Here is a 27,957-nt window from a genome sequence, read left to right as displayed (position 1 = left end):
GTGCCCCCCAGCCCAAGAAAACATTTCTAACTAGTTGAGCGTGGCTTAAGAGGGGGGCATCACCACCAAGGAGACTGCCTACAGGGCCAAGGTGATCTAGTCTTCTCTTAGCTGCAGGAGAGAAGGACAAATATCAGAGATTATGTGCAATGGATGGGATGTTACAGTTGTGGGGTAAGGAGAGAAGAGGGGTGGATGAAAATGTGCGGCTTCTGTTCTTGACAGATACGGGGGCTGCCCGAACCCCCCGCAGGGACGAAGACTAGTGCAATACTGGCAGCCGAGATGGAGGAATGAGAAGGTATCAGCAGATGGGGTACAGGGTATGGCAGAAGGATACCACTTGGTATCACCACTTATGCGTGAGTAACAGACACAAGGTCTGAGGCTCTCAAGACAGGTGAGAAGTGGAGATGACCGTGCATAAAACAGATGACACAGGAGGTTAAGCGGGATGTGCACAGAAAGCCTGTCCCACCGCGGGGCTTTATAAGCTGTGTCTACGCCCGCCTGTCACCGCTGTCACTGCTCCTGTGCTCCCTTAGAATTCAGTCTCCGTGTATACTTTCTCCTCCTTATCAGTGTTATTCTTAATTATTTTTTTGTAGCTAGGGCCTTCTACATTTTATGTAGCCTGAAATAACCTGCTAACTGCACGAAGAACATCTCTACCCTAGAATGTGAGTCCACAATTAGGCCTATTCAAAACGTCCCAATTTTTAACAACATGTACAATATCTGCCCAGAGTGAAGAGATCTTGTGACCAGGCCTTGTGTCCGTTTTCAGTTTTGTGGAAGAAAACAGAGAACCGAAACCCAGACATTATCGGGGGGTTAGAAATAAGAAGGAGGGAGACAGCGTCCAAGAAAAGAACCACACCAGGGGGAGGGCCCCTCGCAGCACAGACAGGCGGCAGGCCAGCAGGACTCCCACATGGGGCCAGAGCAGGACACGGGGGTCCGACCTGCCCTAAGGGCCTGGAAAGTGCATAATCTCTCTTTTCTCATTTTTTCCCAACTGGATGTCTGTTTATATCCAGATGAGATTTCTGTATTTGCGCATCTATCTGGCTGATGCCATGACCAAGAAGGAGGTCTTTCCAGAAGATTTTATTTCACACTCTAGGTGCTTCTCGGTTTCCGTCTGAAACCAAAGACAGAAGCTGTCATGTGGTAGAGCTTTCATAATCCTTTTTCTCTTTACTTCCCTGTCCCCTGCTTCGTGCTGTCACTTGTCCCTCGGCTCAGCTGATCTCCCTCAACCTTTTTATTCACTTTGTGTTAATATGTCAGTGAAAAACCTTGTCAGTCAACAAAAAGGAGGCCTCCCTTTGAGACGGAGTCTCTGATAGGATCTGACGGTGAGGGAGAGCAGGTGTCCTCATTTTTCTCCTCGTGGTTTGACTCATCCTATGTACCTTTGCCAGTGTCTCTTGGCGTGCGTAAGTGCATTGTGGAAAATCTGACCTACTCACCTCCCTGAAATGATAGAAGTAACGTCCACTCCATGGGAGAGAGAATTTCTTCCCTTCTTCTTCTTCTTCTTCCTCTTCCTCTTCCTCTTCATCTTCCTCTCCTTCTTCTTCTTCTTCTTCTTCTTCTTCTTCTTCTTCTTCTTCTCCTTCTCCTTCTTCTACTTTAGGGAGAGAGAGAATCTTAAGCAGGCACCATACTCAGTTCAGCACGGAGCCTGACATGGGGCTCGATCCCATACCCCTGGGATCATCACCTGAGCCTAAATCAAGAGTTGGATGCTGAACCACCTGAGCCACCCAGGCACCCCCAGAGAGAATTTCTTTTTCAGTTAAAATTTCCTCTGTGACTTGGTAACAGACAATAGCAAGACATTTCACAACAGATTTTATGTGACCTGTGATAGAATTTAAAGTTCTAAGATATCCAATTTCCATTACACATGCAAAAAAAGAATATACAGAAAGCACACAGTTGAAAAAGTTCACACTTCAAGCACATTTCTCATGTAAAGTGAAAAAGACAGTTTTGCGAACATTGGCTTGCTCCTGCAGACAGAAGAAAGCTGGAGTGAGTAATAATGGCTTTTACTCTCTACTCTGGGGGAAAAAAAAGATGATTAGCAATTGAAAATATTGGTCAAGAAAAGAATCATAGGGGTTTAGCTAATGTTTGTTTTTCATGGTTGTTACTTATTAAGCATGTTGTTTCACGTAGTCCTTATGAGAAACCTTTATATAAAATAGGTATTAATATTAATACCGCTTTTAAATAGGGAAGTTGAGGTACCAAGAGCTCAAGAGACGAGTATAGGGTCACAGTCTATGAGTGATGCACCTAGATTTGTCCATGAATGCCCATGCTTAACTCACCTTTCCTTTTACACACATAACATATGTGTTTTCACATGCTTGCTGGAAAACTAAAAATTCACGAAGGTGTGGACCAGTTTTGGAACACAAAAGTCTTATTCGAATTTTCAAAGTTTCTCTTATTTTTTTAAAATGTTTTAATGTTTATTTATTTTTGAGAGAGAGAGAGCCCAAGCAGGGGAGGGGCAGAGAGAGAGGGAGACACAGAATCCGAAGCAGGCTCCAGGCTCTGAGCTGCCAGCACAGAACCCGATGAGGGGCTCAAACCCACAAGCTGTGAGATCATGACCTGAGCCAAAGTCCATCGCTTAACCGACTGAGCTACCCAGGCACCCCTCGAAGTTTCTCTTAAAGCCAAACTATGAAAGCTTTTTAAAACCAGTTGAAATTGCACACTCAACTCTGAGATCTCTCAGGTGCGAGTACTCCAGGCGATAAAAGGAAGACATAAAATCTCTACAAGGAGAGTCAGGGTGAAATGGTGGAGTAGGGAGATGTGTGACCAAAGCCCTGCAGAAGCGTGAGCTGTGTGGCACACAGAAAAAGTTAGTGGACGTCCGCTGGGATGAGAAAAGGCCTTTCCACCAGCATTTTCCCATTTGCAGGCTACTTGGTCTTCCTGTGGACGCCAGCTGGTTTTCTGAAGCGCCGTGGCTCCCCAGGTAGATGTGCAGCATTGGTCAAGCATGTGTCCCTGAGCCAAGGCAGAAGCACAGAAGGTGGGAGTAGAGGGGCCGGCGCTTCACCGCGGCTTTCCTTCTGGAAACCTGCAGAAGGCTTGGAGGCGTCAGGTGGATGGAAACTTGGTGCTGCGACACCAAGTGCACGAACTTGCTGTGGTGCCCCCAGAGGGCCAGAGACATCTGAACAGATGGCTTTGGGGCAAAGCCCCAAGTCGCTGAGCCGTCAGTGGCCTCATCGGTGCGCTTCAGAGAGAACACCCCAAAGTGAGGCGTAGCCTCCTCGCCCTACAGCCTTGGACGCATCAGGTAGCCTTCGCCAGCATCACTTTCCTCTGGGAAGTGAGGTACCACCATTCCTGCTGTCCATCCTGGAGAGTGTGAGCAGTAAGGTGGGCATGTGCTGTGGGCATGTGCTGTGGGCACATGTGGTGTCCCTTCCTCCTCCACGCTCTTCCCAGCCCAGGCTGCTGTCGGTGGGAGTGATTTTGCTGAACGGGAGAAATCAGAGGATCTGAAGGTTGGAGAGACCAGGGAGATCTGCTCTTATCCCGGGACAGGCGGGGGTCAGGAGCAGGCCCTCAGGCTTGTCAGAGATGAGTGATGTCCCCAGCGGGCAGTGGCCCTGCAGCTGCCTCAGAGCAGGAGGCAGGACAAGCTTGCAGGCAGACGGTGCTTCCTGAGTAACCCTCTTGTCCTCTGTCGACTCAGAAGCCATTAGGATCTGGCTTGACTGTGCAAATGGATTTATATACGGCCCCGGGAGGAGCCATCTGAACAAACTGCTGTTACGAGTCCACATAAAGGACACTTCTGTCCTTGGGCTCTGTGACACAGCCACCGTCCCTGTCAGAGCCTGGGGCCCGGTGGACTGAAGCGGGGCCTTTGCAGGTGTTCTGTCTCATCCACGTGATATGCTAGCAGAAATACCCATGGTTTGGGCGTCAAGCTTCTTTCCCGTGTGTTTACAGATGACAGCACCACAGATGATGAAAGCGTGACTCACCTGAACCCAGAGCTGTGCTGCCCAGGGCCTGCCCTCTGCTCTGCTCTGTGCCAGTCCTTAGCCCAGGGCCAGTATTCCTGCTGACGTTCCTCCCAGATTACATTCTGTTGGAAGCGTGTTTCTTTCCGTGTGTTCACTGGCTGGCCCACCTCAGAAAGCAGGGCTGGCCTGCCCCTTCCAACAGTGTCCCCACAGCTCCTGGGGCCCTAGGGATTTCTCCTGCTGCAAGGGCAAGTGGTATCCTGCCCCCACCCTGCAGCTCACTTACTGTCGCCTGACTGAATCTTCTGCAGTCCCCTGAATGGTGGTGCAGGCTAACAGGGAACGGAGAGAGCTTCGGCTCCATAGAAGTCATGAAACTGTGGGGCAGGCATCTCCACTCTCCCCTTAAGTCACTCAAGACCGTGCCTTGGTGTTAGAGGTGGAAATCCAAATTGCTCTGGTTTGGAGATGAGAATTGCAGATGATTTAACCAACGGGACAGGATTGACTTCGTGCAGAATGCCAGCCCAGGGATGCTTTTGAGATTTCAGAGCCTTTGGCGGATGATTAACGGAGCCGAGCTCCTCAGATAACAAGGCTCCAGGACAGACGTGGGTCAGCAGGTCAGCCTCCGCCTGGTCGGGGAGCCTCTCCAAGAGGAAGCCTTCAGCTGGGGAAGGTGATTAGAATCTCAGATCCATTTGCTGTCCCCAGATGTCCATTAGGCCCTCCTTTGTCCTCTGTGTGAAAATCTACTTGATGATCTCCAGCAGGACACAGCTAATCCTGCCTGGGAGCTAATCCCTTAGCTTAATTTCTTTTCTTTCTCACTTGAGGGCCAAAGGTACATCCGAAGGGGGAGCCCAGCCAAACACAGGTTTAGTGGGTGTGTTTGTATTAGGGGTCAATTCTCTTATCCTTAAAATATAACTTTTCCGATTTGTGTTTGTATTATGGGTCAGTTCTCTTATCCTTAAAATATAACTTTTCTGATTTGAAAAACATAATATATATGAATTTTGAATGTTACAGGGAAATAAAAAAAATCTGTAAGGAAAAACACGAAGTCACCCATGACGCTGCTGCCCATTGCTAAGACCTATTAGCATTTTGGTGTATTTGCTTCTAAATATGTCAAAAACAAAAGTAATCGTGGTGAGATATTAAATTTATGTTTTTTTATCCTGCAGCTCCATTAGCATTTTATGAAACATTTCTCACGTCATGAAAAATTTTTAGTGACCATAATTTTTCATGGCTAGCCAATATCATATTAACTTGTTTTCAGTAAAATTGGAAATTTATGCGCAGAATGCTTTTTTCTTTCCAACACTATGAAAATTTTCAAACATATAGTAAAGCTTCAACAATTTTGTAGTGAACGCCTGTATACTCACCATGTAAATTCTGTATTAACATTTTACTATATTTGATTTATCCTATATCTGTTTACCCATCGATTTAATCTGTTAAGCCCTCTTATTTTTTTTTTTACATATTTGAAAATGGAGGCACCAATTCACTTTCCTTAAATGTACATCGTTAACTAGAACTTAATTTTTACTTATACTTTGCAGTAATTTATGTGTATTGAAATGCACAGATCTTAAGTTTATAGTCACTGAATTTTGACAAATGTGTGCCTAAATTTTAATAGTATAATCGCACACTTTATTATTAGAACAATACTCAGAGGCCATTTAGAAGATCCAAAGGGTTTTATGGCTGATGATTAGGAAATAGTATCACAAGTAACTCAGAACTTTATTCATGTGCTCTTTTGTTTGAAAGATAAACAAAGTCCTAAATATTTTCTTATGTTACATGCTCCTGAAGAAAAATGAGTGATTAATTTTCTCCAAAAAGGGGCAACATTATCACTGATTTGTATATACGTATTTATTTTTTGGCCTTTTTTATTAAGTAAGCTCTATGAAAGCTTTATGAGCCTCAGTGTGGGGCTCACACTTAGGACCCCAAGATCAAGAGTCACATGCTCTACAGGCCAAACCAGCCGGGCACCCTGGCTTTGTTTTGTTTTTCAAAGTACTTCTCACTTTTTTGTATTCTTTTGTTAAACTGGGAAATAATTTGCCTCTCTCAGTGGACTAAGTATATTTTTTCCAGACCAGTGGGAGCCGGGAACAGATTAGTATTTATAAGACGCAAACCTTATCTTCGGTTCTGATTGGCAAACAACATACGTTTTTATAGATTTTCAACTGTTATGAGTGCCCAAGAGCCACTTATTGGTCACCTACTAAGTGAGTCGGTAGAAGCTTCTGAAATGTAGATTCCAATTCGGTATTTCATGTCTTGTTTGGTTGTGTTGCTGAGTGCCTAGGTGTATGTGCTCACTCTAAGTCAGGATTCCTATAATTTGGGGGAAGGACACTTTATTTCTTGTGCAGGCATCAATCTTGGTCTTACGCTGGCCATGATTTTCCATTTTTCGGTTTACATGTTAATGATAATGTACACTGTTGCATTATCTTCTTCCCTTTTTATTTTGTGGTGTTTGGCTGCGACTACTGTGTTGTATGTTTTAGCCACAATTTTCCCATTACCAGGACTCAAGATAAATGTCTCTAAGGTGTAAAATGCATCGTATTTGCAAAGCAAATGCGTGTCCCGTGTCCCAAACGTGCAACAGCAGCAGCCTGTCATCTGTGTTGCCACATTCTCTCCCCAGGAGAAAGTGCGTTTGGTAGCCTGGGTGTGCGGGCGGTCTCTGTCCCTCCCAGGTGGGCCTCGTAGCCTGGACGGTGTGGCCTGTGGCTGGGCTGTTGTCCCCTTGGCCTTCCTCCTCCTCCCCTTGGGTGCGGGGATCCCAACCAGCTCTGACTTTAATGGCTGGATTTCTCTTCGGCCAAAGCATCTCAATATATTTTCCTCTTCTCCTCATTTACTTTGTGGTATTTTGTCCTCTGATAATAGTTTCTGCCTTTTCCATATAAGGACCCGTGCCGTCTGCAGGCTCAGATCCTCAGAAATTACCAGTGCCAACACATATTTCATGGCCATGAAGTACCTCGTGAGCATAGCAATTTGCAACCATTCCGGTAATAGTTCTTTGTGCTCTTTTGCTAAAAAGGGAGAGACGCTTTGTGCGAGAAGAGTCAGCAGTTTGGGGCTCAAAAATCTCAAGAAAACAGAAAGGAAAGCAGCACAAATTGGGAGATTGAGCTGTCAGAGGCCCAGAAGGCAGCTCCTAGGGTCTCAGTGCCGTGACTGTGAACGAGGCGGGTGGACTCAGGGCCAGGTTGGAGCCCCATCTCTGAGTTTGGGGCACCTTGAAACATCACCTAACTTCTGACTGTGTTTTCTCCTCTGTTAATCAGTGATAACCGTGTATCCTCTCAAGGCTTTCGTGAGGATGAGCTTACATCAGATGCTGAAAGAAAAGAGTTTAGCATTGCCTTTGACATGAGCATATGCCTAACAAACGGTAATTGTTAATATCACCATTATTCTTCCAAAGAGAGCCAAGGAGGAAGGGTTTCCTTCCAGTTGTGGCCAAGGGGGCTGTGAAGGCAGGGGAGCTGTGTTTCCAGGGCCCTGCAGTGTAAGGGTGGTGCCACAGACTTCGGCTGAGTACCGTGGTTCCATGGTGTGACAGGAGCCAGTCTCCCTGAGGTGGGAGTCGCGGGGTGGGGGGCCATCTAAGGGGCAAGTGGAGAGTAGGAAAAGTAAAAAAGTATCCACCAGCGTGGACCTGGTGCTTCTGGCCGAAGGAGAAGCCAGTAACTCATCTTTCCCATCTCCTAACACTTAAATGAGGACTTTAATGTGGGTGAAAGAATCCTGGTAACTTCCTCCTGAAAAGAAATAAGGTGTATGCATCTTCATTTTCTTATTCTGATTTTTTTTTAATTTTTTTTAACGTTTATTTATTTTTGAGACAGAGACAGACAGAGCATGAACGGGGGAGGGTCAGAGAGAGGGAGACACAGAATCTGAAACAGGCTCCACGCTCTGAGCTGTCAGCACAGAGCCCAACGCGGGGCTCGAACTCACTGACTGCGAGATCATGACCTGAGCTGAAGTCGGCCGCTCAACCGACTGAGCCACCCAGGCGCCCCATCTTATTCTGATTTTAAAACCATGTGTGCTGTAAATCAGCCCAAAAAACCCAGACAACCTTCTAAATAATGAAGGATCTGTAAGAATTCTTAAAGTCAGCTGCCTTCATCTGTCCCCTTTCCCATCCTCGGTCAAAATTCACAGCATCCGAATTTTTGTCTCCTTTTGTTACCAATCTAAATTTTAAGCCCAAAGTCTGTCTCTGAAACATTTTAGCAATTGAGAGCTTGTTCTTTTTTTCCAAAATTGCCTGGAAGAAACTGGCTAACTTAAAATAGGAAGCATTAAGCAGTTGCCTAACTTCATATTTTATTTAATCATTTTCAATACTCAGCAAATGCATCAGGCTTAGATGGATTTCAATTTGGAGTTAGAAACTCAGATTTTTTTCCTTTTCAGTAGGAATTGAGAGTTGATTTGCTGGCAGTTGGCCAGACTAAAAGGAAAGAGTAGAATGAATCAGCAGGCAAGTCCCCCATTCTGGGCTCAGTTTATTTGATGGGCAACATTTTCCTCTTTTCCTTATGGTTTCTTGGAAGAGATTTTCCACTGGATCTCTGAGTCATCTAGAGGAATGCACTGGCCATGAATAATGTCCACAGATATCATTCTATACCTAGGGTCTCTTGGCCAATATACAAAGCACTTAGCTCTTAGCCCTGGTTGAGACTCACAGCAGTGAGCCCAGGAGGACACTGTACCCCAGGCCGGGGGCCTGGTGACTGCATGACAGCTTGTGAGGGAGCCATATGCCAGTAACCTGCAGTGCAGTGGGGTGCCTGACCAGTTCCCTGACTCCTCAGGAGGTTTCCTGGTCTTTTTAGCCAATGTACACACAGGTTATACACGTGTGTGTGTGTGTGTGTGTGTGTGTGTGTGTGTGTGTGTGTTATACCTGAAACATCAGGCTAATAAAAAACAAATGTCAGCATACAAAAAGAGATCCAGGAAGCTGGCAAATAACTTCTGATGAGGCACCACTGTAATCCTACATAAGAGATCGGTGACAGCCTCTTTTTTCTGACCTCTTTAATAATTTCCTGGGTTTTTCTTGTTAATTATGAAGGAAATAATACTCACCATAAGTAATTTGGAGACTATAAAAAGCCACAAGAAAAGAAAATTAGTATCCCTCAGAATTCTGTCACCTGACGATGAATGCTATTAACATGAGATATATGCTTCTCCGGTCTGCTCTTCTAACATACGTATGTAATACATACATATATTTATATTTTATTAGATGTAAATTGAAATCACAAAATACATGCTGTTTGTAACCTGCATTTTTTCTTTTAATGTATCGTGTTTCCTCTTTTTCTTCAAAAACATCATTTTAATACCCTCCGCAGCATTCATTTGCTGTTTTCAAAGGTAGTGCGATAAGCGTTCTTACCCATAAACCTTCCCACGTATCTCTGCATGTTTCCTTAGACCAATTTCCTTAGAAATTGTTTTGTTCTTGTTTACTTTCTTATCGTCTGACTCCTCACACTCTCATGTAAGCTCCTTAAAAACAAACACTTGTGGGGCACCTGGGTGGCTCAGTTGGTTAAGCGTCCAACTCTTGATTTAGGCTCAGGTCATGATCTCATGGTTTGTGGATTCAAGCCCTGCGTCAGGCTCTGCACTGTTTGTGCAGAGCCTACTTGGGATTCTCTCTCTCTCTGCTCCTCCCTTGAGCTCTCTCCCTGTCTGTCTCCCTCTCTCAAAATAAATAAACTTAAGGAAAAAAAAAGTCTTGTTACCCTGCTGCCCAGACAAGGCAACATAGTAGGTACTGGATTCATGCTGGGTGAGTGAGGGACTTAGTCATCAGGACTTAGTCACTTAGTCACTTTCAGAGGTGGAACCCCTGGGTCACAGTGTGTCCATTTACCAGGCTGAGTTGCCCACCTGACATGCTGGGGAGTCCCCACTCTCACCGATCTGGATGAAGTGCCTTCCTCTGTGGACCCTTGCTAACACTCGGGGGGTCATACGTCTTTTGGTCTGTAAGCCTCTACGTGAAAAAAAATGGTACTTTATTTCAATTGCTAGTAATCATGTGTTTGTTGGCCACTTATTTTTTAATTAAAGTGGTTTTCCATTCTTACAAAATATTGTCTTTTGTCTGCCTTGTGCTAGAAACATCTTTTTCCCCCCATTTTGCCACTTGCTTTTTAATACTGTAAATGGCTTCTTTTGATATATAAACATTTTATATCTTACCAATCCACTCAGTCTTTCCCTTGGATGTTTTGGCTTTTGTGTATAAAGGATATACTCCCAAAACAAACAGAAATTCATCTCTTTTCTTCCTAGTTCCTTTATGAATTCGTACATCTAGATATTTAACTCATCTGAAATTTTTTTTGATACATGGTGTTGATTTTTCCCCATGTTAGCCAGTTGTTCCTCCAACATATACTAAATAGCCTGTTCTTTCACCCACTTTTAAAATGCTACCCGTATCTGGGCGCCTGGGTGGCTCAGTCGGTTGAGCGGTTGAGCATCCGACTTTGGCTCAGGTCACGATCACATGGTTCATGGGTTCAAGGCCTGCATGGGGCTCTGTGCTGACAGCTCACAGCCTGGAGCCTGCTTCGGATTCTGGGTCTCCCTCTCCCTCTGCTCCTCCCCCACTTGTGCCCTGTCTCTCTCTCAAAAGATAAAATAAACATTAATAAAATGCTACTTGTATCAACTTCCAAAATCTCATATACTCTCAACTTTATTTCTGAGCTGTTTTGCTCTGAGCTGTTTTGTTTTGTTCATCTGACTTTTGGTACCAGCTCCAAACCGTTATATTGTATTTCTACATCTGAGGGTGCAAACTTACTGTCGTTATTCTTCTTTTCGGTGTTCTTGGCTGTTTTCACCAATGTATTTTTCTAGGTCAGAGGTCAGCAAACTCTCTGAAAAGGGCCAGATAGTAAATGTTGCAGGTTCTGCAGGCCATATGGTTTGTCACTGCTACTCAGCTCTGCTTTTGTAGCGCAAAGCAGGAGAAGAGGTAATAAGCAAGGCTGTGCTCCAGTGAAACTCATTTACAAAACACACTGTGGGTTGATTTATCCCGAGGGCTTTAGATTGCCAACCCCTGTTCTAGATGAATTTTTGAGTCATTTTATCAAGTCTTTTCCCACTCTTACCTCCTTCACGTACACACAGTAGTGTTTGTGTGTGTGAATATGTGTGTGTGTGCATATGCATGTGTATATACACACACACTCATACTTTTCGTGTATATATGTTTGTATGTTATATTTTCATACACATTACAGTATATATATGGAAAGAGAGGAATTTGGTTAAAATGCCATCGTACTAAACAATGATGTGGGAGAAATGTGACATCTCTATAAAATAGGGTCTTCTCATCAGCATCAAGCATTCCTTTACATCTGTCACCAAAATTGTATGGTTTCTTTCATCTGGGTCCTGCCAATTTCTGGTTAATTTTAATCTTTGCATTGTTTTTCATTGTAGTTCTCCCTTTAACTGGGATCTGTGTTGGGGATCCCATGCCCCCCCAACTGTTCCATGATTCTCTAGAAGGATCACGGGACTCGGGTAGTTGTACTCAGGGCTCAGCGAGGGGAAAGACCCATCAGGCTGGCAGGAGGAATCTGTGTCCAGACTCCCCACTGGCTGCCTCCCAACGGAAGGGCTCACACAGAAGGTGCTCCTTCCTCCCCCACCGAAATGCAACACCATAATTATTCTGTCTCCACTTCTAGCTTTCATCTCACCTCCAGATACTTTTCTTTCATTGTGTGCAGAATGTGCTTTGCACTCATAGGGAGAAGGTGATGTGGTACAGGGTGACTCGAAGAGCCACGGGCTCACCGCGCTGACCTCGGTCCTGGAATTAGATCCCAGAAATTGAACCTTTGGGAATGGTTTCTCTCCCTGCTTCTTTATTGGAACTCTCCTCTGTAGTAAATCGCCAGAAGTGTTCATCTCGCTCAGCTCATTCAAATCAAAGAAACTCTTCACTTCAGCATGAAGAATCTTGGAAAGCCTACATACTATGGGTGGTAAATCTCAAGCCCTAAGATGGGCTTCACATAGCCTGTTGGAGAAAGCTGGTTCTCTTTGTAGTTTGACCCTGCCTTTACCAAAAAGGCTAAAGGAAGTAAAGCTGCTTCTGCAGCAGGGATTTAGAAATAAGCTTCCACACATCCGCCTTGGTTGACCAGGGAGTGCCCACACTCCCTGCTGATTCTGTAACTTTCTCACCCTTCTCTCAATTACCTTTTTTTTTTTTTTTTTTCCCCTTTAGGCCTCTGGCCTCTGGCCTCCTAAGAGGCTAAGGGGCTGGAATTTTAATTGTTTGATAAATTTCATCCAGTGAAGGGCACTGCCTGGCCATCTGTGAGTGAGGGCACTTTGAATGCAAACAGAACTGAGTTCATTACCGTAGGTCTGACTGTGATGTAAGTGACTTGTGTGAGAGCCTCCTTCCTAGGCTATTTTGGCAGGTGGGTTGCAGCAAAGGAATGAAGCAAAGAGGCTCTGAGCACCCTTGAGATGAACTCCCAGATGTTCCAAGCATCCAGGTCCACGCCTCAAGGAGGGCAGGGAGACTCCTTCCCAGTCTCAGGCTTACCAGGGTCTGAATGAAAGCCCCCAAGTCTTTAGCTTTCCAAACTGCCTTCTCCTGGCTTGTCTCAGGATTCCATTAATCTTTTCAGGTTTCACATCCCTCTATCTCCCCCTAGGATGTTTCTGGCTCTTCCCGCCAGTCCTTGCGGTATTCATACTTTATTTTAGTATTTCAGACACATTTCTTGCCGAAAGCAGGCATAGGTATACTGCATTGTATGTGAAACTAGGCAGGGACCCAGCCCACTGAAGGACACGGCCAAGGCCACTTCACATGAATGAGTTATGGCCTTACAAGACCTTAAAGATGTAGGGTTAGTCATGAATTGGAGGGGGCTGTGGCTGAAGACTGTTGCATCCTAGATTAGGTGTTCTCCATAAACCTGCACCACCCTTCTCTTCCTTCCTACCACTTTGTTATCTGGCCATTTACCCTTAGGCACTCAGGAAACAGCGTTTGACTTTGATATTAGCCCCAATAAAGCCTACTTAGGAAGGCAGGGCAGCTCCAGAAATACCTTGTGTCTATTTCCCAAACTACCTACCTCTCTCCTCTCTTCTTCCCACTGTTACAAATCGTCCAAACCACCCTTCCTTTTCATTAAACTGAATAATTGAAGAATATTCCAAACACAATCATTAGGGTTCAGAGACCTTGCCAGGCTTCTTCTACAGCATTTAAACAGTGACTCTGAGGGGCGCCTGGGCGAATCCGTCGGTTAAGCCTCCGACTTCGGCTCAGGTCATGAGTTCACTGTCTGTGAGTTCGAGCCCCACGTAGGGCTCTGTGCTGTCAGCTCAGAGCCTGGAGCCTGCTTCGGATTCTGTCTCCCCCTCTCTCTGCCCCTCTCCTGCTTGCACTTTCTCTTTGCCTCGCACTCTCTCTCTCTCTCTGTCTCTCAAAAATAAATAAAGATTTACAAAAATAAATAAAGCCTGGAGCCTGCTTCAGATTCTGTCTCCCTCTCTCTCTGCCCCTCCCCTGCTTGCACTCTCTCTCAAAAATAAATAAAGATTTAAAAAACAAATAAATAAACATTGACTCTGAGTGGTTCCTTGATTCCCGTGGGAAAAAAAGGACCTCCATCCATTGTGTGTGTCCCCTACCAGTGGGGACGGCGTGTGCCTAGTCCAGCTCCTGCACGTGACCTCCCCGTAACAGAATGTCCCTTGGATCTATTTCAGAGTTCCCTGAAAAGAAGAGGCAGCCGGGAAACGTACAAAGAAAAGAAAACCTTGAACCAGGTAAGCAGAAGTATCATTCTAATGTTACACCTCCTCGAGGGGCTGTCACCTCATTTTGAATGGTCTCAAAAGCGTGAGAACACTGCCTTTAAAATATTCAAAGAAACGTTACCTGCCAACAAATTTGGACTTGCTCAAAACCTCCGTGGGGTGAAAATGTTCTTTCTAAACCACCAACTCCTCCTTTTTTGTTTCTCACACTGATAAGCTGGTGACTTCTTCAAGAAAGACAAGAACAGACTGGCTCTGTGCAAAACATAATTTTGTGTAATTCAGGGCTCTCTGGCAGCATCCACAACTGGTAAAACGTATTTTGGCCGTCAATCATTCACACAGTAAAATAGGTCAGCTAGTGAGGTGTTGGCTCGTTCATTCATAAGGCATTGTTTTGAACATTGGCTTTTTTGTTTGTTGTTGTTGTTTAACGGGTAAGCTGAACAGTATCTTAAACTGTCCTTACTGAAAGTGAGATGTTCTCGCCAGAAGATGGTAAAAACGTAGCCCTTTCTTTGTACACGGTTTGTGTTCTGCAGAATTTTCTGAGCGCTTCCCAACACAGGCTTTACTGGATTCCTCCCTTCTTTTTTTGAAAAAAAGAAATGCCTCTAGTATGAGGTGTTGGAGAGAACAAAGGCATTCGTGGGGCATCAGCTCCCCGAGTGATCGGAGCAAGTAGTAATTAGAGAGACTCAAGAAGTCCGGGTAACTGAGAGCTCCGTTGACCTGCCCCGTGAACTCCACTCTTGATCCCCTTTGGTTTTGCCATTATCCAAACTCACTGATGCCCAGAATGTCCTTCACAGAGGACTGGGCCGTGTGAACAGCAGGAATGCCGAAGATTAACCTTTCTCTCCTGCCCTCTCTCCTCCCCTGACCTCACTTTGGCATCCACTAGTAACAGGGAAAGTAAAATCTGCAGTCCCTGTGCTGGGGGCTTGGAGTGTCCCGGGCCTTGAGTGTGCTTCAGCTCCCTGGCTCTTGAGCAGGGAAGATCTCCCTTCAAAGGGTAACAGCTTCCCTGCTACGGAACATAGCACTGCCTTCACCTGTGGGTAACCCAGGCTGTGAACGGCCGTCACTGCCTCTCAGGAGTGTCTCAGAAATATTCCGGGCACCGGGAATGCGTTACGTTCCCCCTCCGCCCGCGGTACCATTGAGAAAGGAGTTTCTGTCCAGCAGAGCGGTGGAACCGAGCGCCTTGGAAACTGCAGGTCTGCAGCCAAAACTCAAAGGAAACCGGCACCCCGGCGCAAGGTAGGAACGTGAGTAGTCAGCGCTTGGGGTGCTGGCTAGACGTCAGACTTGCAAGCCAAAGAATATATACCCAGAGCGATATATTTTTGTTGCTTGACAAGGCCTTTCCAGCTGCTGCTGCTGCTGGTGGTGGTGGTGGTCCCGTGTGTGTCTTCCCCTCCGTCCCGTGCTTGCCTTCTCTGCCTGCCACAGGACCTGTGTCGTGTGGAAAGCGTGACTGGACCTTCTGCTCTCATACTGCGTTCCTGGAGCTATCTGATGATCTCTTGAAACCAGAGCTTGATATCCTTCAGCTTAGGATTCAGCCTAGACCCCTCCCCCAGAATGCTGGCAGAGTCTTAGAAAGTATATGGTTACAAGATAAGATGGGGGGACCCAGCCTCCTGCTGCTCTAGCTGAGGCTGTGATTCCCCATCTTATGAGAAGGAGTGACTCCGTGCCCCCAGAAGAGGTGAAGCCCGGCTCCCTGCTTCCCCCTCCCCCGCTCAATGGGAACCGGCAGGCGCAGCGCCTAGCTCCAGCCGCCTGGACCCGAGGGAGCAAGTCTGACCCTTTTGCTAAATACACACACTCCCTTGGCTTCAGAGATTGTCTTTCTTTGGAAAACTGCTTTGGCATCGGTCGCAGGCCTGGTAGTGCATGGGCGTTGGGTAGAAATGGCAGCATGCTTTAATCGTGTTAGAATTCCTGGGGTGTGTGTGTCTGTGTGTGTGTGTGTGTGTGTGTGTGTGTGTAGTTTCTGTCTTTAAGGAACAAGAAGATTTTTTTTTGATACTTTATCAATCAGGTAATCTACCAATCAGACCCTCCTTAGGGTATGTCATAGAATCTTCTTCTTTAACTGACTGGGGTCTAGGTTCAAGAAGAAGGAGGGGAATGGTTTTGGTTTCAGTCAGATTTGTGGGTCATGGTGGGCAGGGGAAAGGAGGTGTGAGGTTTAAGGTTTCCAGAAATCGAGGTGATGAGAAGGCTCTTTGGGACTTTCTACACTAAGCATTTAGAGTTGAGCATTTCCGAACCCTTGGGGAAGACCCGGGTTGCGTGCGCCTCTCAGAGATCCTACCCCTTTCCTCAGTTTCTCAGTTCAACTTTTGGGGGAAGACCCTCAGGGAAGATCACGTGAGACTTTCAGATTTTGGTCTGAGACAAAAACTTCCTGAGCTATGCAGGTCACCTTGCCCCTTATCCCCACGTTTCAGGCCTGGCCTCCACCGCACCGAGGCCTCACCAGCTGCAGGTTTCCACGGAAGTGGCGTCAGGGCATGGGTCACAGCAGGGGGTCTTGCCCCTGCTTGGGTCTGCCCAGGCTCAAGGTGGGCAGATGGTGGGGTTCCCTGAGGCTGGTGACACTCTCTTCCATGATATCAGCTGCCGCTTTCAGGCACAAAAGGTGAATTTCTCTGGTTCAAGGTGGAGACGGGATCATTTAAGGACAAAGGACACACACCGGCTACCAAGTTAATGCTGGGGCTGAGGGCACTGCGATACCTTCCTATCCTAGGCTTTCACTCCCAAACTAAACCATTTACAAAGCGTTGACCATCTGTCTCCACTGGTATGTGCGTTTGCGTATTAAAACTCCATTCCTTCATGTGAACAGCAGAGACCTCTCTGTGTATTTGGATGCATAGATTTCTTGCAAATCTATGTTTATCAAATAATGGAAAGGGTGCTTTTGATCTGCTTTCAAAAGTTTTAAGAAGCTGGGGTCATTTAAAAGTAACATGCCCGTTTCTGGTGCAGGGTAGATTCTCAATATTCACTGAAAGAATGAATGAATCCACAAATAAGCATGCTTTTATCCTTAGTATTAGAATTAAAAACAATGTCTTTTACAGCCTATGTGTTCTATGTAGGCCCTTTAAAATAGATCTCTTGTTACCCCAGCAGTGATGATAATCCATTTTGCTCAGTATGAGTGGGCAGACAGCTTTATTACCAGTTGGTCACAAAAACCCTTTTTATGTCTGCTTGACCAAAACCAAACCAAATCCTTAGTGTATTGGGTTCTTAGAGCACAAATACCGTACTCTCCTGTCAGTGACATTTGTATTATTCTCCTAATGCACAAAGAAGACAAAAGCCAGAGTTACTGACCCCTTTTTCCAATATTAATTACTCTTCAGACAAAGAGGAGAGGTAATTTCAGGGTGCTACTGTGGAGATTTACCATGTACAATTTGTGCAGTACGTTATCCCGTTTGACCTTCACAGTGACCTTGTCATTGAGTGAGGATCTTGCTTTAGGCATAAGGAGACAGATTTCACCAGGGCTCTGTGATCAGCCCATGGTGTCATGGACAGAAGGGGCAGAAGCGGAACCCACTTCTGGCAGGACTGATTTACCCTTTGCTCAAAGGGTGGCAGTGAGAGCCTGTCCCTCCAAAGGCACCCAGGTAGCACCAAGGCCTGCTCTCCATATGGCACTGGCTCACAGATTGGCCTTAGATTTTTCCTGAGTCTTCCCTGTCTCATCAGGGTTTTTTTTTTTTCCTTCCATGATCTTGGGGTGCAGGAGGAGGGATCTAGGCAGGGTAAAAGGAAGACAGGAGGCACCAATGTGGCTATTTCTGTATCTTACTGCCCAAGGGTGAGCGTGTGGCAAGAACATGGCAGAGAAGGAGTGTGAAAGCTGCATCTAACTCCACTATACGATTTGAGCACAAAACAATGATCTAAAAGTTCGTTCTCCCCAAGAGGGTTGACGTGTTCTAGAGATTGGTTTGATGACTCTCCCTCCCCTGGGGCGGATGGAGTATGGCTACCATGGAGCATGTTGTTGAGACTCTCAGGGTGATGGGGAAGCCTTTGCTGAAGTCTTTGCCCCCACGGCAGTCTTTTGAAACTTCTGGTAGCCAAACGGGAATGATTCATGAAATTGGTCATTTTTCCCATTCGCTGGACGTGCCTAGTAAAACATTTGTGCAGGCCTGTATCAGAGCTCATGTAGTTCCGAGGCATTGAGATCTGCATTGAGAAGGCACAATCAACTTTCCAAATGGTTCAAAACGTGCCTTCTGGACCTCAACCACACAGTGAGGGCTTTGAGCAGCAGAGAGTCTGCTTCAGGGACCCTCCAGAATCTTCTACCAGTGAGAACCACTTCTCTAGTTTTGGAACACTTAACTCCACCCTTGGGTTTCTGAGTTTAATTTCCTGCTGTGCTACAGCAAGTGAAGGGAGCGGAACAGAACAAAAGTTCTGACGTTGCCCTTGCCTGGTGAAAGGTTGTGAGTAACCCAGGTGTTAGGTCTGCAACCACAATTCATCCTAACCACGTGGTACTTGCTCCACACCTCGACTTCCAAAACCGCCTCCTGCCTATCATCCTGTGTTGTCATCCTTCTGTCATCCTTGTGATATGCTGGGGGTGGGGAGACGAGGGCAGGAGTAGAGCTGAATTGCCACGTCTCAGGGTCTCAGCAAATCCATAGAATGTGGGGCTCTGACTAGGACCTCTCTGTCCTGGTAATATCTGTGGATTGCTGGCCACCGTAGATGAGGGAGGTCCACACTGTGGAGGAAGTGAGTGGCGACACGTGGAAGTAGCTACCGAAGCCTGTCTGCTACACCGGGCTTAGTGAGGGGTTCTGGCCTCTCTCACCGGTGCTCGCGATTAGTCGAATTAGACCCACAAAATAAGGACGAACCTTTGTGCTGCTAACAGACACTGGGTTTCATTCCGTTTTCTGCCCTCTTCACTCATCACCTGTGTGATGGATTCCATGTGCATGTTTCCCCCCAAACGAATCGTTTGGTTTCTTTGGTTTCTGTGAGAAAGCAACAGACCGAAGGCCTTTGCGGTGTCCCCTACGTGAAGGCCTGGGCTCACCTCGGCTTTGTCGGCTCCTTCTACCTGTAACTCGACGCACTGACAGAAAGATGGTTGTTTTGTGTTTGTGTGCGCGTCGGGGGCGAGGTGCAAGGGAAATCATCAAAAACACGAACATTTGGTATTTTCAAATAACCCTTCTCTCGGGCTGTTCTCTCCTGGCAGGATGACAGTGCCGATTTGAAGTGCCAGCTTCAGTTTGCCAAAGAGGAAGGCTCCCTGATGCGTAAAAAGATGGCCAAGCTGGGGAGGGAGAAGGACGAGCTGGAACAGGAGCTCCAGAAGTACAAGGCCGTCTACGGTGACGTGGACAGCCCTCTCCCCACGGGGGAAGCGGGCGGGCCGCCCAGCACCAGGGAGGCCGAGCTGAAGCTGCGACTCAAGTTGGTTGAGGAAGAAGCCAACATCTTAGGCCGCAAGATCGTGGAGCTGGAGGTGGAGAACCGAGGCCTCAAAGCAGAAATGGAGGACCTGCGGGTCCAGTATGAGCGAGAGGGTGCGGGCCGGGACCACGCCCCAAGCATTCCTACCTCACCCTTCGGCGACTCCCTGGAGTCCTCGACGGAGCTCCGCCGGCACCTGCAGTTTGTGCAGGAGGAAGCGGAGCTGCTCCGGAGGTCCATATCCGAGATCGAAGACCACAACCGGCAGCTGACCCATGAGCTGAGCAAGGTCAAGTTTGAGCCCCGGCCGGAGCCCGGGTGGCTGGCGGACGGCACGGGCAAGGGCGTGGGCAGCGGGGCACCTCTGCAGGAGGAGCTGAAGTCAGCCCGGCTGCAGATCAACGAGCTGAGCGGGAAGGTGCTGAAACTGCAGTATGAGAACCGGGTGCTCCTGTCCAACGTGCAGCGCTACGACCTGGCCGCCCACCTGGGCCTGCGTGCCCCAAGCCCCCGGGACAGTGACGCGGACAGCGACCAGGGCAAGAAGGAGAGCGACGGGGAGGAAGGCCGCCAGCCCCAGCCCAAACGGGAAGGCCCTATCGGCGGCGAGAGCGACTCAGAGGACATGTGCGAGAAGACGTCGGGCTTTGGCAGCGGGAAGCCGTCGGAGGCGAGCGATCCGTGTCCAGCCGAGCTCCTGAGGGCCAGGGAGGACACCGAGTGCCTGGCGAGCATAAAGCACGAGGCCGAGCGCCTCGAGCGGACCGTGGAGCGCCTCATCACAGACACCGCCGGCTTCGGGGACGACGTGGGGCCGCAGGGCGGTGGCGAGGCCTCGCCGGGGTCTGGCGTCCAGGGGGCAGGGGAGACGGGCGAGGGGGGCAAGAAGGAGCCCCCGCTGCTGGGGACCATCAACTCGAGGATGAAGGCTTTCAGGAAGGAGCTGCAGGCCTTCCTGGAGCAGGTGAACCGGATCGGGGACGGCCTGAGGGAGCGCCTGGAGGGCCTGTCCCCGCTGCCCCACCTCACGGAGTCTTCCAGCTTTCTCTCCACTGTGACCTCTGTATCCCGGGACTCCCCCGTCGGGAACCTGGGCAAGGAGCTGGTCCCGGACCTGCAGGTAAGGGGGCTCCTGGCTCTGCCTCCCTGCTCCGTTTTGCTCTTCCTCCTTCTCGCTGGCATTGCTGCACTTGAACTCATTCTGCTCACGGCTGCTTGGTTATGATTTCAAACCTGCATTGTACTAAAGCCTCAAGTGTCAACCAAATCCTTTCTATTGGCTGGGTTTCTTTTCTTTTTTTTTTTTTTTTTTTTTTTGAGTTTTCTTTGATTTCCTTGTTTCTTTTTCCTTTTTCCACTCTTTTTTTTTTTCTTTTTTAAACTGCGCCGCTGCTCTTGGCTTAGAGGCCCTCCCTCATGACACAAGGCTCACCCCAATGGAAGCGATAGGGATCGACGCAGTCCGTCCTTTCTCCTTTTTTTTTGGTGTCTCAAACGACCGGCTGTCCCGATGAAGAAGCAGAGGAGTTTAAAAACAAAGTACAAACTCATTTCACAGTCAGGATACTTAGCAGACTCGCTCAGGAGCGTTTGCATCCCTGCTTGGGTTGATTGCTGGAGGGACACAGTACAGTTCTGCAAAGCCCTAGGCAGCCAGGCCCAGCGGCTCCTGCTGGAAGATGAGCCAGAGTGGGGAGAGGAGTCGGCCCCCGGGAGAAGGATGGCTCTGATGGAGAAAGTCGCTGCCCTCCGTGAGCCGAGGGTATGGCGGAGTGGAGTGGCCTTCCAAGGACTGCTTTCCTATGCATCGCCCTTGGGTGCATGACCCAGCTGCCTCCTGGATTATGGCTTTTGCTGCTCGACCACAAGCGAGGAAGGAGGAGCCTTGTTTCCGTATCCTTCGTGGGTGTGTGCTTGCAGTTCAGTCTGATTCACGCATCCCCATTGCATGCGCCTCATAACCAGTGTTCTGCCTTCTTCCCCCCTCTGTTTCTCTTTTTGCTTTCCAGATCTCTCACCCATCGTCTTGCGCATCCCCATTTTGGCTCTGTCCTCGTCACTCTTGTACGGCGCTGTGTCTGTTCATGCTTTTCCTCGTCTGGTGGTGGTTTCAGTTGTCTGCCTTGCCCACTTTTGTTTTCTCGAGCCCCAGTCCCTACCCCCCCCACCACCACCACGCCCTTCCCCTTTGTTGTTTATTTAAAATTCAAAACCAAACCAAAGCAAACCAAATCCCTCCCATGCACCTAACAGTCCAAACTGAGAGGTCAGCCGGAGTGGCAGCCGGGTCAGGAACGCGGGGAAGAGCCGGAACAGCTGCACCGCCGGGCTGATGGGGACGCTGGGAGCTGCCAGCAGGCAGGCCAGAGCTACTTCAGTCTAGAGGTCAGCACCCCCTGCCCTCCCGCCCCTCCTTTTGCTGTGTGGCTGGCTGTGTGATGTTTCCTCCCTGGGTCCAAGGCCCTTAGGGGATGTGGTGGGCTGAGATGGAACGAGGCAGGACTCCTGGGTACTCAAACCATTGCATGCAAATGGAAGACAAGGGTCTGCACAGGGTGAATGCCAGCGGACTGCCAGCACCCAGGTCCGACGGCCATCGTCCCGCCCACGGGCGCCGGGAGCTTTAGCAAAACATAGGAGACTGATTGGTGAGTGTTCCGTAGCTTTGTGTCAAACACTAGAAAAAGCAGGCATGAAAACCAAGCACTGTGTTTGCTGGTGTGGAGGAAACTGTCCTTCCCTGTGTCTCATGTGGCCTGTCCTGTAGTTTCTGGTGACAGTGCTCCAGCCGGTGAGCAGAAGCAGGGAGTGCGCTCCCGGCCTGGGGGCTCTTCAGCAGGCTCTGTTGCCATGGTAACCTCTTGTCAACAAAGCTCCCAGACACCCTAGATGCTCCATCGCGCGAAACAGTTGTCAGCCGTCCTGTTGGTGAAAGCTCTTCCTGCCAAGTAATTCCACCCAGGACAGAGAGACAGGTGTCCCCAAGGAATGACTCGCTGGCTCCGGTACTGCTGGTCAAGGGTGGGTGATTGCAGGAATAGAGCATCCTGCTCCACGTTAGGAAAGGTCTAGCTGAAGAGGCTTCATTTCCCAGCCCCAGCAGGGATGTTACTGCTCAGCTCTAAGACATCCCGGTGGCTCCCAAACAGCAGAGGTGACAAAGACAGGGGACTCACTCCTGGAAGCACACTGAAGCTCACTCAGCAAAAGAGTCAGGCATTTGACTACGAAGGGATGCTCACAGAGGCACTTGGGGTAGAGCAGCACCTGTGCCCTTGAGCTCAGCTTGCAGCCAGCGCCTTGGGTAGCTGCGGGTCCTGACATCACAGGTCGGCACACGGGGCTGCTGGCTTACCCAGAGCTGAGCTCACGTATCTCTGGTCTGGGCTTTTCCCCTGTCCTGTAAGAGTATGTCACATCCCTACCCTCATTGATTTGGGCGTACGGTAACACATTTAAACTGCCCTTGAAAGGCTTCCATGAAAACAAAAACAGTTTTCGGAACTATCCTGTGTAGTCCCACCATCCTTATATTATTTGGCAGAGGCCCAGCTTGTCCGAGAAGGTAGCATCCAGGTCCTTGCCCCAAAGGGAAGAATGTAACTATGAGTCACACAGAGCCGTGACAAGGAGGCAGCCCGCATGCTGAGGGCCGAGCACACGTCAGGGCCAAACTCCCAGAAAGCAAGCAGGAGCCCAGTGTGCTGTGCGGAGCCTCCACAGACGATCACAGGTACCCCGGGCCTTCCCGGCTGGAAGAACGAGCATCTGTAATTTAGAAAACGTTTTCTGGACACTGTCTTTGGGCCTGGAGTTGGGCATATATCGCAGCATATCATTTCTAGTGTGTTTCGTTCCAAACTTGCAGGTAAGATGTCCCTAGGTTTTATACCAAAAGTGAAAGCAAACACCACCTAGTTGGGGGTTTCCCCAAATACAGATTTAGTGATTGTTGTGTCTTATAACTCTGCAACTTTCGCGGTAAGCCCCTTTGATCGGCCTGTGCCCCACACAGGGTCTTTATCTGAGAATGCTGCTTTGCTTGGGCAGTAGCAACCTCACAACTGTGTACATTTCAAAAGAACTGAATGATTCCTCTCCAGGATGGAACGAACCCTCAGGAAGACACATTTCCTAGTCCGCAGCTAACACTGTACCACTAGCTCTTTCTAGCAGGGAGGTCACGCTGTGCTGGAATCCAGTCTGGCACGGGCGTCAGGATCCCTGGGCTCAAGCCCAGCTTTGTCCGTTACTAGCTCTTTCTCAAGCAAGTCTCAGCCTCTTGTTTTCTCATCTGTGAAATGGGAGGAGAAATACTGTTCCCCCTGACTCACGTGATTACTCGTAGATTCTCAGAGCCGATGAGCTATTGAGAAAGTACCCCGAAAAGCGCTGGACGCTCTGGAAATGTAAAGTGTGGCTATGGATAAAGAGGGAAATATGCCCTGCCACTGAAGATGGCCAGGTGGGAAGCGGTGTCACAGCTTCCCTAGCTGTGGTTCCAGTGTCCTCTGCCCCCCCAGAGCGCAGATTTTTTACTGGCTGCTTCCTGATGCTGTACCAGCATAGCTCCGGCTAAACAAGGCAGCCCCGCGCTCTCTGATCGCTGTTTGAGGATAACTGCAGCTTCCTCCTCGTTTAACATTCAAGGCACGTCACATGCCGCCTTGCTTAGTTAAACTCTGAGGAAATGTTGCTTAATGCCGGGGCGTCGAGAAGCTTCCCCATTGCCTGCCATACACACACACGGCATTGTGTAGCTTTGGAACCCAGCAACTTCGGGGAGAGGAAAATACTGTGTTGAATCAAACTGAGTGTTGTGCGAAAATAAACCTCCGTGAGCGATAGATTCGCAGAGTTAGCTGGTGCCACGTGGTGACTTAGGATCCCTGCACGATAGAGCTCGGGAGGGAATGTCGGATCTTCAGGCTAAGGGCCTCATTCTGAGCGTGAGAAAATCGAGGTCTGAGAGTGAGGTGGCTTGCCAGGAAGTCCCCGGGTATTTGGTGCTCGAGGCGGGGCGGGTCCCGAAGGGACTCCTCAGGCCTGGTTCAGCCCTCTCCCCACCCTGACGTGGGGGGTGGGGGGTGCTGCTCAGAAGAGCTCCATCTCCTGTGGAGGATGTTCTGAAACCCAGATCGCTGGGGTGAGTGACTGCACACCTAGTTCTCTTGCCATGCATGGTATGTTGCCTCCTTTACACATCTGTCCAGTTTCCTTTCATTTTATAAATTTTGATGACAAAGGGAAAAAGCTCATCGTGAAAGGCAAGGCCCAGGCAGCATCATTTCCTAGAAGGGGGAATAGTATTAATCGGGACTTGAGCATCCTTTGTTCTGACTATTCCCTAAGGCATTTCAGACGGAAGGTTCAGTTATATATGTGCAAACACACTATATTTTAAAGTATTTTTTTAAAAGATAAAACCTATTCTATGACCACTTTGATAGCTCTGTCATTTTTCCTTTTATGAGAGGAACCCAACATAGACTGTCTGTAGAGTCGGGGTCTTGAGAGAGCTGCTGTGTCCCTGGGGTGGATGTCACCCCAACAGACTGCTTAGTTTGGTCTTCGAATATGACACTGGGCTAAAGAATTGTACAGTGGACAATGCTAGACGTAGAACTCTTAAAAGCCTTCTAATGAAAACATCCCCCGATCCGTGGCCCGCAACCTCTTTCCCGTGAGGCTGTCGTGAAACGGTACACAGAGCTCCTGTCCGTGAGCAGGGCAGCCCGACCCACCCAGAAGCATCTCCCGGTGAAGACTCATGCAGGCCGTCAGTGTGACAGTGCACAATGCCCCCATAAGTGCAGAAAAGGCGAACCCAGACACTTCTGTCTAGAACGAGGCCGAGACTGAGGCCGGCGTGCCTCGAGGAGTTGTCTCACTTCCTCTTACGTCGCCTTTGAAATTACCTTCTGTGCAAGCCGATTACTACTATACTTGCATGAATTTCCTTTAGCTCTTTGGGGGTGGGGAGCTGATCGGATACCTGCTATCAATAGCTTAAAAAAGGCAGGGGGTCGGGGGCAGAAACTTTCTGTGTTTAAGCTGAAGTTTTTTTAAAAATGGATCCATTCCTCAAGCTCCATTTGTGAAATGACTTCCATGTTACTTGCCTTGTAGATTTTCATATTTGGGGTTAGAGAAGAGAAGATGCATTCTTATTTTGGCAGATGTGGGTATTTGGGCCGGGTTGAACTACCTACTACCAGAACTACCACCGGCAGCAGCAGTAACCCCAAGAAGGAGAAAAAGAAAAGCTATATTCTCACACTGTTGCATTTTGGGACATGACGAGTCTGTCACTAGGTGACAACAAATAGAAGGCCTGCCTCGCAGATGGTGCACACTCTAATCTTAGGAGGGGACGGGAACATCCACACCCAGCACTCTTAAAACGATCACAGGCAGAGAAAGCTGAAGCCAGAACCCACTAATACCCACTAACCCATTCATGAGGCACGCCAAAATTCACAGCTCAGAAGGACAGATATTCCTCGTACCTATTCATCTCAGTACATGTTAGCTCTGTTCTCCCACTGTGCACCAGATTTGTCCCCTGACTTTGCTCCCTGTGGCTCCCGACAACCCTGCTGAGAGAGTCCCACTTGTTAAGAGAGAACAACGTATAGGATATGCAGCTCGGAATGTGTGGGGCGCCTTAAAAATAGTTCTGAATGAGAAGTGGCTGAGCATGGGCACTGGTCACATTTCAGATATAAATGAAACCAAGCCCGTGGCCCAGAGGATTGAGTTTCTAGAGCAGGAATCTCAAAGGGCTCTCTTCCCCAACTCCTCCTTTGATCCCTTAGTCAACGACACACATGAAGCATTTGTGACCCCTTATGCCCCAGCTGTGAAATACCAGCCACAATGGATAAAATGACATGGGGTCTTATGCCAAGTATATGCACACATGTGCTGACTTCATCTATGGCTTCTGGAAGAAGCAGTAACAAAACTGGCCAGAACAAAATGGAACTCACCAGAAAATGAAGTCCTCGTGGTAGAGGTGGAATAGAGTCTGTCTAGAGGTCTAGGTGTTATGTGAACACTTCCTCCAAATGTATGTGGCTGGATGCAGTCATGTGACGGTGGAATAATTCTGGACCGAAACTTTGACCAGAGCATGTTTGTACTTTGTTTTTTGTAATTTGGAGTGACAGCATCCCAGCTAGGAACAGTTAGCTGTCAGGAGGAGTTTTAAGATTCCATGCACAAAAACGGACAGTAAAGAAAAATAAAACTTCTAATAGACGAAGAGGACTGAGTTTCCGTTGTTGACCATACTCCACAGATGACACAGAGCCACTGTAGGTAAATCAGATGCCCCAGAGAAACAATGTCGTAGGACATCACGGGTCCTTTTCTGTGACGCTTCAAAGATGTGGCTCCAACAGAGGGACACATTTTTAGTCAAACAATGCTGAAGTATGAGGCTCATATATTTGTTTGAAATAAAAACAGTGTAGGGGCAACTGGGTGGCTCAGTTGGTTAAGCGTCTGACTCTTGATTTCGGCTCAGGTCATAAGTGCACAGTTCATGAGTTCGAACCCCACATCGGACTCTGTGCTGACAGTGTAGAACTTGCTTGGGATTCTCTCTCTGCCCCTCCCCTACTCTCTCTCTCTCTCTCTCTCTAAAAAATAAATAAATAAACAAAAAAAAGTTTATGTACATTATTTATTAAAATTCGTTTGAATGTTTATTTATTTTTGAGAGAGAGAGACAGAGCACGAGTGGGGAGGGGCAGAGACAGAGAGGGAGACACAGAATCCAAAACAGGCTCCAGGCTCTGAGCGGTCAGCACAGAGACAAACGCAGGGCTCAAACTCGGGAATGGTGAGATCATGACTTGAGCTCAAGTCGGACACTTAACCAACTGAGCCACCCAGGCGCCCCTGTACATGACTTATTAAGATTAAAACCAAACTAACTAGTTTGGTTTAATACTATAGAAACTAAATTAACAGATACTTGATTTTCTTAAAAGGGTTGATTAGGATGCCTGTTTCAACATCTAATAATACTGAGCTTCGGGCTAGTATTAGATGTATCAAAACATGAAGGATTTTTACATTTTAAATGTATAGACTAATGAGTAACTGAAAAGTAAAGCTGGGAGGAGAGTAGCCTGGGTCACCTGAAAGCACTCCTGTGCAAAATCCCTAAACCGTCAGAAGGGATACCCCATGAGGGCAGAGATTTGGGGCAGCTTTATTTACTCCTAAATCCCCAGTACACTGCCAAGCACTGTAGGTGCTCAGTAAATATTTGTTGAATAAAGTGCTGCATAAAGTAGGGGCGCCTGGGTGGCTCAGTCAGTTAAGCGTCCAACTTCGGCTCAGGTCATGGTCTCACGGTTTGTGAGTTTGAGCCCCACGTCAGGCTCTGTGCTGACAGCTTGGAGCCTGCTCAGATTCTGTGTCTCCCTCTCTCTCTGCTCCTCACTCACTCATGCTCTGCCTCTCTCTCTTTGTCTCTCAAGAGAGTTTTAAATAAACATTAAAAGAAAATTTTTTAAGTGCTGCATAAAGAATAAAATGCCGT

At 48.0% G+C, this 27,957-nt stretch overlaps 1 protein-coding gene across 4 annotated transcripts in view; it reads left to right on the top strand.

Moving 5' to 3' along the window:
* MTCL1 (microtubule crosslinking factor 1) overlaps window positions 1-27,957 on the top strand; it is a 129,031-nt gene that overhangs the window by 60,861 nt on the left and 40,213 nt on the right. For 3 of the 4 annotated variants that reach the window (XM_042909629.1, XM_042909628.1, XM_042909631.1), the window contains exons 4-6: window positions 13,872-13,931; window positions 19,183-20,520; window positions 21,654-21,785. In XM_042909629.1, coding sequence (XP_042765563.1) covers window positions 13,872-13,931; window positions 19,183-20,520; window positions 21,654-21,785 — 1,530 coding nt within the window. The remainder of the gene's footprint in view (window positions 1-13,871; window positions 13,932-19,182; window positions 20,521-21,653; window positions 21,786-27,957) is intronic. The other variant, XM_042909630.1, reaches the window with a different exon arrangement.

Source organism: Panthera leo, chromosome D3 (genome assembly GCF_018350215.1).
Source record: "Panthera leo isolate Ple1 chromosome D3, P.leo_Ple1_pat1.1, whole genome shotgun sequence".
Classification (NCBI taxonomy): domain Eukaryota; kingdom Metazoa; phylum Chordata; class Mammalia; order Carnivora; family Felidae; genus Panthera; species Panthera leo.
The sequence above is the reverse complement of the archived record's forward strand: the minus strand, read 5'-3'. Positions and strand labels throughout refer to the sequence as shown.